The following is a 13,115-nucleotide window of genomic DNA, read 5'->3' as shown; positions in this document are numbered from 1 at the left end:
AGACTCATATCTCAAGGCAGGCCACTCTACAGAATTGAACTCAGCCTGGAGATTGTGCTCCTGGAGTCTGAACTAATCTTGTCTGCACAGGCTCCACTGCCTCCAGGCTGAGGGGGATGGATGCTGGGAAAGGAAAATCTGGACAGAGGACCTAACTCTGGGGAGTCACATAATGCTCAGGACCAGAGGTGGGGAAAACTTGTGGCTGCTTCTCCCTGTGGGGCATGATGGGTGTTGGCAGGCACATGCCACTCACTTGGAGACAAGGGCGAAGGCTTCAGCACAGATGGGTGGGCAGGGCACCAGGCGGATGGCTAGGTGGCCTAGGGCACTGGGGTAGTGCACACGTATGACGGTGTCGAACACATTGGTGATAGTATTGGCGTCGCCCTGCTTGGAGCTGGGGTCCCCAGCTCCAGTGTCCAGGATGGTGCCTCCATGCAGCACCAGCAGCAGCACGTGAATCTTGGAGGGTGGCGCGGCTAGTGGCTGGCTCACCTCATCCTGCATGGGCAGTGGTGGGCATGAATTTCTTGCCAGGCCCCAGGTACCCTAGTTTTTTGTTTTTGTGGTGTTGAGAATTGAATTTAGGACCTCATACATATGTGATGGGCAAACAAACGTTCTCCTTCTGGGCTAAGTCCCCAGTCTGAGGGAGCTGGTTTTTGGTTATCTGGTTATGAGGTCTGGATTTACTGCCTCAACCATTCTCTTGGACCCCTGCAAGGACCAGAGACTGGAGGAGGTGGTGTAGCCTGACCAGAGTCACAGCAGACTCAAGAAAGGGTATCTTCTAGCGAAACCACCAGTTCTACCTTCCTCGTGGTCTTAGGCAGCAGCTTCTGCTTGGGCAACCCAGGCCTCTGGATGTTTGCTGCATGTCTGCTTTTAGGTATAGCTCTGGCTTGGCCCAAACAGTCAGGCCACGCTGGCCCAGAGACACAGGGGTCACTAGGAGTGGCCAAGGCTAGTGAAGTAGTCTAGCTCTGAGGCCCTCCGCTGTCACTCAGCCCAGAGTCCCGTTATTTCTGGAATCTCGGACTAAGGTCCTCAAGAACAGAGGGATCCTGGCAGAGGCAAGGTGCTAGCACAAGGCAGCAGGAAAGGAGGACCAAGTCATGAATCTACCTTCCTACTGGCCAGGCCTGCTATGAAGCCCAAGTGAGACCCTGGGATAATAATGCACAGCTCTGCACAGGGGTGCACCAGGGGTGCAGAGCTACTCCTTTTACAGAGGAAGTAGGCTGGAGAGGCCCAAGCACTGGTCACAGGGCTCATCAGCACCTGAAGCTCCTGCTAGCTCTCCTGGCAGCCCAGGCTGCGGCCTCTGTCCTCAGAGGCCTCTTCCTGAATGCCCACTGAGTTCCAGGGACATGTCTGAGAAGGACCACTGGTTTCTTCTATCTGTGACACCACCCTGTTATGTCCAGGGGTGTGAGGGTAGGTGTGGAAGAGAGGAAGTGGAAGAGATGCCCATCTGGGGCTTGCTCTCCTTCAGAGGCTGGGGTACGAACAACTGCACATACAGGGACTGCCCCCCACAGGCTGGCCTGGCAGAGGGGACAGTGGCCACGCCCATCAGGATCAAGTTCAGGGGCTTCTCCACTACAGGAAGCACAAGGTTATGGAAGAAGTACCTATATCAGCCTGTCAGCTCCTGGGTAAGGGGTGCAGTCCAGCTGTACCTTGCTACCCAAGGGTGGTTGGGATTGGGTGGTGGGGGTTGAGGTTATCCTCCTCTGCACTTATCTGGCTGGACTCCTCACTGGCTAACCCTTCATGGACCCCTACCAGCCCAGAAACAGCTTTCTTCACAGCCAGCCTAAAAGAGGAGCTCCCCTTGCCCTGACCTCGAGTGGACAGAGCTCAGAAGAGCAGTGAAGCCGGCCATGGAGAGTCAGGGCCACTCCCAGGCCATGTCTCCATCTAGTCACCCTTCCATGAAGGAAGGTTCTGGTTTGGGGACTAGTAAGGGCAGAAGGGTCTGGCTTTGGATGGCAGCGCTCCAGAATCAGTGCTGGGCTCCTCCAAATGCTCATCCCAAGGCAGATCCTGAGCTGCAGGCTCCGGCCCTCTCCTGGGGGACAGTCAGAGCTGTGTGCGCTGAGTTGGAAGGGTCTCTGCTCGCTTCGTCTGACGTTAAGCAACTGACAATCGCCCTCTTCACCTGCTACTCCTTCTAGAGAAGTGTACCTCCACCTCAGACCTCAAAGGAGAAGACCCCAGGAGGGGAAGAGGTGTGCCCGCCTCTCCCAGGCCCTCCCACCCATGGAGCTCGACCTTGGGCGGCCTGGGAACAGACCAGGGCATGATTGTGAGCACGGCATGGAACAGCCCTGGCCCGGCCTGGCTCCTGCCCCAGTGCAAACAGCTCTGACGGCCTGCAGGTAGAAGGGGCATGAGCTCCGCAAAGAACCCCCAGAGCGGACACAGGCTCATAAAGATGGCTTTATTGGACACGCTGAGCTCTGCCTGACCCCAAGGGCCACATCACTTCTGCCCAGGTGGCTTTCGCTTCCTCCCCTTGCTTCCTTTCCTCTTCGAGTGCCACAGCAGGGATGTGAACATGCTGAAGGTCTTAGGTTTTTTCTGGAATTTACAAGGTTCTCATTTCACTTCCCCAGAGGAGGAGCTGGCTGAAGGTTTTCTTGGAGGCTGTCTGCTGTCCCTGGTTCTCAGGAACACCACAGAGATGGGACTAGCTGGTGTCTCCATAGAAAGGTGGCAGGGGAAGGGACCCCAGGCCTCTCTGGTGAGTGTCTGGCTAGGTGTGGATGTAAGGCTCTAGAGAGCTCTACCTTGTACCCTGCACTCAGCCCTCAGCCCCTCCCCACAGCCTCCGTCTCCTAGTGTCCAGTGCACCCACCTCAATGATGCTCAGCTGCTCCACACTGGAGGCCACCCTGAACTCAGGGTCACTCTGGTGGTATAGACCATCTGCAACACAGAAGCCACACCAACTGCTGGTGCTATGGACACCTGTTAGCCAAAAGGGAGCCCTGGCCCAGGAATCCTGCAAGCCCTGGGTTCCACCGCTGTGTGAGAACTGTGTATGACAGGAGTGGATTGCACCCTCACACCCTCTCCCTGGGCTGGTTACCCTGTGGGTCCTCAGGCTCTGGATTCTCCATTTTGTCCATGAGGTCATTGGAGTTCCACTTAGTGATGTCCTTGGGGAATCCTTCCTCTTTGTACGGGTCCTCTGGGAGAGAAAGGAGGACTTCCATGGGGATGGAGGATGCACGGGACTTCCCGTGCTCCTGGAGCCTACACGCTCAGCGCTCCCAACTCTGTCTTCTCCCTCTCTGTCTTAACAGGACGGCCACACAGCTGCAGACCACCTAGCCTTCTTTCCCCATCACATAAAATTCCCTATTCACACCATTTTAAAGTGGCATTTAGGGCCGGGTGGTGGTGGCGCATGCCTTTAATCCCAGCACTCAGGAGGCAGAGCTAGGCGGATCTCTGTGAGTTCGAGGCCAGCCTGGGCTACCAAGTGAGTTCCAGGAAAGGTGCAAAGCTACACAGAGAAACCCTGTCTCGAAAAACTAAAAAAAAAAAAAACAAAAAAAGTGACATTTAGTTTATTCATTATGCAGGGCGGACATCACCACTATCTAATTCCAAAATATTCTCATCACCTTGCAAGGAAACTCCATGCTGGATCACAGGTAGTCAGGCATCACAGCATAATGAGTTCTCCTCCAGGCCTTTGCCTATCCTGGACATTTTCAGTGGACACAGTCCTACACTATGTGGTCTCCGTGTGTGGCTCTGTCCTCACAGCTCTGTGCTGTTGAGGTTTGTCTGCCTGTAGGGTATGGTGGTGTCTCCTTCCCTTTACGGATCTACCCTAGCCTTTGTTTATCTGTTCACAACTGACACTTATCTGTTTCACAACAGAAAGACACAACTCAGTAAGGACTCTGCTCTGAACAGGTCACCCAGGACTGGACTCTCATTTCTGCTTCTCCAGAACTGCTCCTAGGGCCAGCCGGGCAGCTGCCTGGGCTCAGGCGCATGCTGGCCTTCTCTTCCTTGGGCTGAGGATGGGCTCCTGGGCAGGATCTGAGAAGCCTGCCACCTGCCATCGGTGCCTTTTCCCTTCCGTCTTTTTAACACTAGGTACTTTTCCTCTTTCAAGGATAAAGAGCCAGCTGGGAGGGGTGGGGTACCAGACACCCTCCTCCACTCTTGTCAAGTGCAGAGGTTGGCTCAAGACCCCCTGTGACCCTCTTCTAGCTTGTCTAACTCCAGGACAAGCCAATCATCTCTTTTTTTTTTTTTTTTTTTTTGGAGCTGAGGATCAAACCCAGGACCTTGTGCTTGCTAGGTAAGTGCTCTACCACTGAGCTAAATCCCCAACCCCCTTTTTTAAATTGGACACTGACTCCCTAAGTCCTCTCCCTGTAGGTATGGCTAGCCAGGTGATTAGATACCACATGTGGTAGTTCCTCTGCTCCTCCAGACTATGGTGGCGGACCAAGAGGGCCTTGCTGTTCAGCTGTGGGCATGTTCCCATTGTTCTGACTTCTACCATGCTCTGGAGCTGGCTGAGCTGCCAGCATGCAGTTGGACCCATCTTTCTGGGCCTGCCTGCTGGCCCTTCTGACTTCTTTGAAAGCATCTTTGTGGTTGGCCCCATGTGAGTGAGTGAGACAGTGCTTGCATTTCCGGCACAGGTGAGCAATTGGCTGTGTGCCTACTGAGCTTATTTTGCCATTAGTGGGAAAATGGGAAGTTCATCTAATTTCTGCTTATTGCTTTTTCTAAAGTGTCTACATTAGATGCATATTAATTTGCATTAATTTAATGAAGAAAAGCAACAGCAAACAATAAAGCAAGCACAAAAATTGAGGATGGTGTAAGTCATACTTCTTTTTTTTTTCCTGAGACAGGGTTTCTCTGTGTAGCTTTGCGCCTTTTCCTGGAACTCACTTGGTAGCCCAGGCTGGCCTCGAACTCACAGAGATCCGCCTGGTTCTGCCTCCCGAGTGCTGGTTTTAAAGGCGCGTGCCACGACCACCTGGCGTAAGTCATACTTTTTAATGGAGATAAACTAATCTGGGAAAGGCTTTGGTAGAACTGTGTGTCATTTGCAAGGTGGGGGCAGGTACAGCTATGTAGATATACATATAGCTATGTAGGTAGGTATGGGTAGGTAGAACCTACCTATTCCTGTTCAAGAGAACAGCACCCTCCCTCCTCCTATGCCCTGAGTCCCCACTTATAATTAAGTCCCTAGACTCAAGTGAGGGGGCTTCCCAGTGACCTCATCCCTTTCTGTGTTCTACCCCCAGGCCCGAGGCTGTCCCCTGTGATGGGTGCTCACACCTTTAACAATTCTTTGCATCTGGCCCAAGGAGCCACCCCAGGCTGTAGGAACTGCCCGCCTACCTTGTGCATCAAAGAATTCTTCTTCTGAGCCCTCATCCGAGTCCCTGGCGATGCTCTGCATTCTCCACTCTGAGATGCTATGTCGGGAGGGGCTGGCTGCAAGGCAAAACCCTCCAGTGACAGTCTGGCCTGCACAGGAAGGCTCTGTTGAGCCAATCACAGCAGGCAGGGAGTTGTGATGGCAACTTGGAGGGCTAAGTGGGCATCATCAGAAGAGTTCACTATAGACAGAGGTTAAGAAACTAGGGGCTGAGTGTCTAGGGCCCACCTGGGGAGAACTGTCTGTCCCTTTCAAAGGGAGGAGCACTCTGCTGCCTTGTCCAGGGAGAGCTCAGGATGTGAGCTCAGAGGAGCCCTGAAACGTGGACACAGCAGAGCTGACACAGAGCTCTGGCTGCAGGGCAACAGGAAGAGATGGAAGACTAAGGTATTGGCTCATGGCATTGCAGTGCCGTCAGCCTAGGGCCAGGCGCACTGGGCCGGGAAGGCGTGTCGCAGGAGCATACTGGCTGCACAGGGGAGACCTTGCTTCGTGTTGTCATCCTTGAAGATGTCTCCTTTCACTTGGGGGGGGGGGCTGCCCAGAATCACTCCCCAGAGTTCCATGGTCACAGACCGTTTGGGGCTTACGGGTAAGTCTGGGGGTGCTGCTTGGAAGAGGCAGCTTCACTTCATGGTGAAGCCCCACCTGGTACCAATTAGAATGTGAAAGACTCCACAGAGTTGGCTCCACTATGTCCGGAGAGAAGAGCCAGAGCTACAAGGACACAGCTGGGGCATGTCTACCCCAGAAACGGGAAAGGCGGGCCGTGAATTAAAAGGCAAGAACCCCAACTCACCTCCCCGCTTGGAGGACCTGGAGGACTTGGAGGAGGTGGACCACTGCTTCTTCAGGCCCCGTCCCCGGGGCTCCCCATTGCTGCTGCTGGGTTCGGAGGGTGCTCCAGATGCCTGCTCCTGAGCAGTATTCTCCTTGCAGAGCTCCAGTGCTCCTCCATCCTCTGCAAACTGGGCCATCTTCCGGGACAGCATGAGCTGGACTTCTCTTTCCAGTTCTCGGATGTTCTCCATGCTCAGCCCGTACCACTCATCCTGCCAGCACCAAGCCTGCCGGTGAGCCCGCACCATCACCCGCCGCAGGCCTGCACGGAGCCAGAGGACAGAGGTGGGCTTAGGGCAGAGGCTGTGTGCCCTGGGGCACAGCTGTAGGTCAGCTAGTCACCGCTTGTCTGTGTCTCAGTTCTTCTATTGCCAACCTAGAGAACTGGCTCCCAGATGGCCTGGGGGGCTCACCTACAGGGCAAGGATTGTTAAGTAGAGGCTCTGGCCAGAAGCCACAGCTCACTGGAGGGGCGTCATGCCCCAGGGAGAAGTGTCCTGTACTTCCCAAGGGTCTCCTGTTGAATTTCCCAGAGGATCAGATTTAAAAATGGGTCGGATTCTCTGTCTCTGTGTGTGTGTGTTGTGCCTGTGTGTGTGTATGAAAAGCCTGAGGTCAACACTGGGTCTCTTTCCTCTACTGGTTTTCCACCTTATTGTTTTGAAGCAGGACCCCTCATTGAACCTAGAATTTGCTGATCTGGCTAGACTGGGTGCTAGCAAGTGCCAGGAATTCTTCTGTCTCTGTGCCCCCAGAACTTGGGTTATAGGCATATACTATGGTTGATCTACATGGTCCTCATGGTTTTGTGGCAAGCCTTTACTCACTGAGCCATCTCCCTAGCCCTTTAAAAAAAGAAAGAAAGAAAGAAAGAAGCTGGATGCAGTGCCACAGCAATCCTAGCATGTGGGACATAGAGGCAGGAGTTCAAGGTCATAAAGTCATCCTTGGCTAATTCTGAATTGGAGGCAAACTTGAGTCACATGAGGCTCTGCTTCAAAAAAACAAAACAAAACAAAACCCCAAAACAAACAAACAAACAAAAACCAAACCCAAAAACAAACAAACAAACAAAACAAAAACAAAAAACCACAAACACCCAAAACAGGGACTAGGGAGTGAGACAGCCCAGTGGGTTAGACACTTGATGCCAAGCCTAACAGCTGGAGTTCAGTCCCTGGAACCCACACTGGAGAAGGAGGGCTGTCCTCTGACCTCAACAGCACTTGCTGTTCTTCCAAAAGATCAGAGTTCAGTTCCCAGCACCCATATCAGGCTGCTCACAACCACCTGTAACCCTGGCTCTTGAGATCCAATACCCTCATTTGGCCTCCACAGGTATTTGCACTCACATGCACAATCCCACACAGACAGACACAGACACATAGACACATATACAGAGACACACAAATGGAATTTAAAAAAAAAAAAGCATAAAAGGAAGTAAAACATTAATGTCCACACCACCCAGCAAAGGAACATAGTGTCGGGGTTCTTTAAAAACTCCTCTCTAACTAAAAGCACAAGGTTTTGTGTTTGTTGCTTGCTCTGTTTCTGGGTTTAGTGTGCAGATGCGTTTCCTACAGTGTGTTGGAATGGTCTGGCTGGTGATATTTACATGTATGTGCTGTGCTGTGTGTTTTCTGCCATATGCTTCTCTGGCTGAGTCTCACACTCTTATGTGGCTCTGGGTGTGGGTTTGCTGCGGTACGGCATTGATGCATTTGAAGCACTGTTTTATTTAGTTCTTTTCCTGCTAGTGGGTCTTTGACTTATATGTATAATTTTTCTTTTTCTTTTTTTTTTTTTTTTTTTTTTTGAGACAAGGTTTCTCTGTGTAGCCCTAGCTGGCCTTGAACTCATGGGGATTCACCTGCCTCTGCCTCCCGAGTGCTGGGATTAAAACTGTGTGCCACCACTGCCCATCTAATTTCTCTGTTTTGTGGCTCTGGACATTCTAACATGTACATGAGTTTTTCTAGGGGACATCCTTGAGAGGAGTGATGGCTGGTTCTCAGGGCACGCATCCTCTGCTTTCTTAGAGAACTCTGAGCAGCCTTCCAAGAGGCTTAGCTCTAGCATGTCTTCAGGCTTTACCCCCTCCTCCTTTCCTGGGCCCACAGTCTACTCCAACCCAGCAAACAGGGAAAGACTTCCTCATGGGCTGGCCAGGAGGGAAGAGACACTTCATTGTAACGAGGATCAGGCACAAAGCGGGCAGATTAAGTTTGGGGAGTTACTTCTTCCAGACCACTTGTCAGTATACTGATGTTCACAGTGCTCACACAGGGCTGGGTCACGTCCGTCTGCAGCTCTGCACCTCAAGACCCACCCCAAAGCAGCTCTGCAGAACTGGTACGATGACACACACCTCCCAGATGAGGACAGTGGGACTCAGAGAGGCAACGTTGATGGCTGCTATGGCAGTGTGGGAACTGCATGTCACAGCTGTCCTAACAACTGAATCCTCACCCTCCTTTCTGAAGAGAGAGCTACATTTAGGAAGCTGGCTCCTTAGGGTTTTGCCAGAATCTTAGGGGTTACATGGGGACAGGGGCTCACAGAGCCTGGGAAGCACGATCTCCAGGACCAGGAGCCCCATGTGGGTCATATGGGGCAGAGTAAAGGGTAGAACAAGACTGGAGAAAGGAAAGGGCCAGGGTAGCCCCACTGTCCTCTCTGCTCTCATGCTGCCCGTGAGCTGAGGCCTGTGCTCCCGTTTTAGAAGGGGCAGACTACAAACGGGCTGGGGGAGGCCCAGTGGCGTGGGCAGGCTGACTAATATCCAGGCTGCCTCTCCAACCCTGTCCTCCTGGCCTGAGGTCTCAGAGTCAAGGATGTAGGAAGGTAGTAAGGAGGTTGCCTGGGTCAATCTCGGCTGGCATGGGTCAGACAGACTGGAGGGGTGTGTCCCACCCTTCTCCTGCCCCCTTCCTGAACTGGCATGGGCACGGTAGGAGCCTGCTGGAAAAGGAACAGGAGATGATATATTTGAGATGCTGCCCTGGGGATGGAGCTCATGAAACTCTCCCATGCTGTACGACACCATCAAGGCTGTTGTATACACATCAGCTCTGCCTTTCCAGGTGGGAGGCCCCCTACTCAGAGCCTAGCATGCTGCTGAAGGCATAGACGCCTTCTACAAGCTCCAGCATCTGTACTGAATGGGGCTGTCTGGTGAACTTCCACTGCCGGTGCAGAGTGTCTGTTCTGGGTTCAGTTTAGGTGTGGGGAGGTCTTTGTTTCATCCTCTATAAACAGGGTAACAGTGCCCCCATCATGGGTAATCATGAGTCAAAGTCACCAGGATGAAGCATGTTGTCAATGGTGTGCCTCTATTCATGCCTAAAGTATATCTCCCTTGTCTGTGGTGTCTTCCTAGATGTTCCTGTGGGGTCATGAGTCTAGGGCTCCAAGGGAAGAGAAGAGGACCCTTGGACAGCATCCCTTGGCTGAGGGCTCCCAGGCATCTGTTGGTCCATCTGTTCCTTGGACACCTGCTCTGGGAAGTCCATGTGGGTGTGAAGGGCGCTCTCTCTGAACCATTCTGCCATCTGGAACTTCCAGCCTGTGAAGAGGCAGAGCTATGGACTAGCTAGGGTCTGGACCTCCTCAGGTAGAGGGAGGAAAAGCATGGGAGCCAGAGGCCCCAGTGGCAGAAGCGGGGCTGTCTATGGAGGCTTGTGGCTTGAGTGGGGTGCAGGCTACACTATCGGGTACCAGCCAGGTCAGGAATGTCTGGGCAACGCATGGGGCATCTGCATGGACAGCAGGCACACCGGTCAGGGATAGCCCAGACAAGAGTGGGAAAAGGAGCCGGGCACAGGCTTTGGGGTCTGTGGTGGCTCTTCTTGGTTCTCAACTTGACTACATCTGGAATTAACTAAAGTCCAAGCAGTTGGGCCCATCTGTGAGAGACTGTTATTGATTGGATTGCTTGAGAGAGGAAGACCCGCCTTAAATTGGGGCCACACCTTCTGGTGGCAGCCCATATAAAGGGCACAGAAGAAGGAAGCTTTTGCTCCTTTCCTGCTTGCCCTCACTCTCACTGGTAAGTCCATTTCTTCATTGATATTAGAGCCGACCTTTTCTGGATTCCAGTGTATACTGAAGACCAGCTGAGACATCCGGCCTCATGGACCAAACAACTAACTACTGGATTCTTGGACTATTCATCAGGAGACAGCCAGTGTTGGAATACTTGGACCACAGTCTGTATACCACTCAAATAAATCCTGTTTATTCTCTCTCTCCCCTCCCCCCTCTGTATGTCAGTTCCATTTTTCTAGGAACCCTGACTTAATACAGGGTCATCTTTTAAGATTTATTTATTATGTACACAGAAGAGGGCGCCAGATCTCATTGCAGATGGTTGTGAGCCACCATGTGGTTGCTGGGAATTGAACTCAGGACCCCTGGAAGAGCAGTCTGTGCTCTTAACCTCTGAGCCATCTCTCCAGCCCCAGGGTCATCTTTTAGGAGTAAACTGTAGGTTCACAATCATGGTACATGGAGAATGGAGGCAGACAAGTAGGCGCACCCCACCCCTGCACACACTCACCTGTGTCATGGATGAATCTCTCTATCTTGGACTGCATGCCCCAGTATCGGAACTCCACCTTGCAGAGCTTGTAGGCGCACATTATGGGGAGGAGCCGCTTCTTGTACTCCTGGATCCAGTTGTCAGACAAGGGCCCCCGGCGAGTCTTGACTGACTGGAATATCTTGGGGTCTTCTTCTGTCTTATACTCATTGGGAGGTACAGGATCCTTGACGATGTCGATGATGTCTATGGGGACACCCTGTGAGTGGTCATGTCTGCCCCAATTCTATCCATCCTTTCCAGGACACATCATGTATGATGATGCTGTGTGTGTGTGTGTGTGTGTGTGTGTGTGTGTGTGTGTGTGTGTGTAGGATGAGGTTTCTGGTAACTCCCTGACTGCCTGCCCAGAGCCTTTCCTGTTGCCTTTAGTGTGTGTGTAACACTGGGATTGACCCTAAGGTCTCACACATGCTAGATAAATGCTCTATTACTGAGCTACATCACCAACCCTATCTTTTTATTTTGTTTTTTGCGTGTTTTTTCCCACCCCAAGACAGGGTTTCTCTATGTAGCTTTGGAGCCTGTCCTGGAGTTCACTCTGCAGACCAGGTTGGCCTCAAATTCACAGAGATCTGCCTGCCTCTGCCTCCCAAGGGCTGGGACTAAAGGCATGCGGCACCACCACCTGTACTTTTTATTTTAAGACAAGGTCATATACTAAGTTGTCCAGGTGGCTTCGTCCCAGCCTGTACTACCTGGCCTGGTTCTTGTAACTTTTCTGAAGTCAGCTTGACATACCATGGTCCATGTGTAAACGAGCCAGTGAGCCAAGGAGACAAGGGAAAGAAAAGTCCCATGAAGAATATGAGGTAGGGAAGGCAGACAAGGCTGAGAAATCTTTCCAGAGTAGGGTGGCATTTTGGCCACAGGAGCAGAACTGGGAGGCTCGGATGGCCCACCGGTGCTGGACTGAGGTGGGATCTTGGGGAGCCCCTGGGATGCCTCCTGAGGCCAGGGGACTGTTGTGGAGGTGACCGAGAGCCAAGAGGCAGTGGTCCTCTCTCACTAGAGGAGGCTCCTGGATAGCGCCTAAGCAAGTAGACCTGGGCCAGAGAGCACCCTCCAGAAGAGGCCGCAGAGCTGTGTTAGGCCCTCAGATGTGTTTTGTTTGACATTTTGTTAAACATTGTATCAATGTTTAAGAATTGGGGAATTTCACATGAAAATCTCTATCTCTGATTTCTCTTTAAAAAGATTTAGCCGGGCATGGTGGTGTACACTTTTAATCCCACCACTTGGGAGGCAGAGGTAGTCAGATCTCTGTGAGTTCGAGGCCAGTCAGGACTATATAGAGAGACACTGTCTAAACAAGATAAGCTTAACAAATGGAGACCATCTCCTGCACAGCAACATCAGCCGGAGAGCAAAGGAGCAAAGGCTGCCATCACTCCAGTCTCAGATGCCATAATATGGGCCAGCCCACCCTAGGCAGGGGGTTCACAAATGACTTTTTTGCCAGACAGCACCCAAGAGTACACATGCACACTTACAGGGAGGAGAGAGCTGATAGACGTGGCATGCACATCAAGGACATGGAAGCCTGTCCTGCCTCTCTCTGTCCCCCGACACCCCACCTAAGACTCCAACCTCCTCTCAGGATGAGATCAGGCAAGGCTGAGGGCCAGAGTTAAGAGTGGCCTGAGGTGGGAACGCTGCCCACTGGGCTTCAGCCATCATGCTCACCTGTTATCAGCTGGTTCTTTTCCACAGGAGACAGACTGAACACATTATTGTTTTCCCCAGTATCAGTCTTATAAAAGGTCTCAATGTCAATGGAGAACTTCTCCACGAAGGGACAGGTGAACCTGAGAGAAAGAACACCCATGAGACCAGACTCTGGAGGGACTGTGACTAGCTAGCAGCCTGCTGGACCACGCTGGAAACAAAGTAAGGTGGACAGGTGGTGTGGTCGCTTGAATGAGGATGGCCCCCACAGGCTCAGATACTTGGTCCCTAGTTGATGGAACTATTTGGGAAGGATTAGGAGGTGTGGCCTGGCTGGAGGAGTGTGTCACTGGGGTGGGCTTTGAGGTTTCAAAAGTCCATGCCTTCCCAGTTAGTGCTCTGTCTCTCTCTGCTTCATGCTTGTGGGGAAGGTGTGAGCTCTCAGTGACTGCTCCAGAACTACAGTTGCCTGCCTGCTGCCATGCTTCCTGCCGTGATGGGCATGGACTCATCCTCTGAAACTGTAGACCCCAATAAACTCTTTCCTCTATAAATTTCCTTGGTCAT

The 13,115-nt window shown here is 52.3% G+C and overlaps 1 protein-coding gene across 8 annotated transcripts in view; it reads right to left on the bottom strand.

Annotated features, from left to right (window-relative positions):
- The window catches only part of Pitpnm2 (phosphatidylinositol transfer protein membrane associated 2), a 132,127-nt gene that overhangs the window by 11,890 nt on the left and 107,122 nt on the right, over positions 1 to 13,115 (bottom strand). For 7 of the 8 annotated variants that reach the window (XM_036171729.1, XM_036171734.1, XM_036171733.1 and 4 more), the window contains 7 exons: positions 12,567 to 12,688; positions 10,839 to 11,066; positions 6,237 to 6,539; positions 5,398 to 5,493; positions 3,101 to 3,202; positions 2,867 to 2,937; positions 257 to 504 (listed from right to left, as the gene is read on the bottom strand). In XM_036171729.1, coding sequence (XP_036027622.1) covers positions 257 to 504; positions 2,867 to 2,937; positions 3,101 to 3,202; positions 5,398 to 5,493; positions 6,237 to 6,539; positions 10,839 to 11,066; positions 12,567 to 12,688 — 1,170 coding nt within the window. Of the gene's footprint in view, positions 1 to 256; positions 505 to 2,356; positions 2,590 to 2,866; positions 2,938 to 3,100; positions 3,203 to 5,397; positions 5,494 to 6,236; positions 6,540 to 10,838; positions 11,067 to 12,566; positions 12,689 to 13,115 lie in introns of those variants that run through there. The other variant, XM_036171736.1, reaches the window with a different exon arrangement.

The sequence above is a fragment of the Onychomys torridus genome, chromosome 22 (genome assembly GCF_903995425.1).
Source record: "Onychomys torridus chromosome 22, mOncTor1.1, whole genome shotgun sequence".
Lineage (NCBI taxonomy): Eukaryota > Metazoa > Chordata > Mammalia > Rodentia > Cricetidae > Onychomys > Onychomys torridus.
Note: the sequence above shows the minus strand (reverse complement) of the source record. Positions and strands in the feature narration are given on the sequence as shown.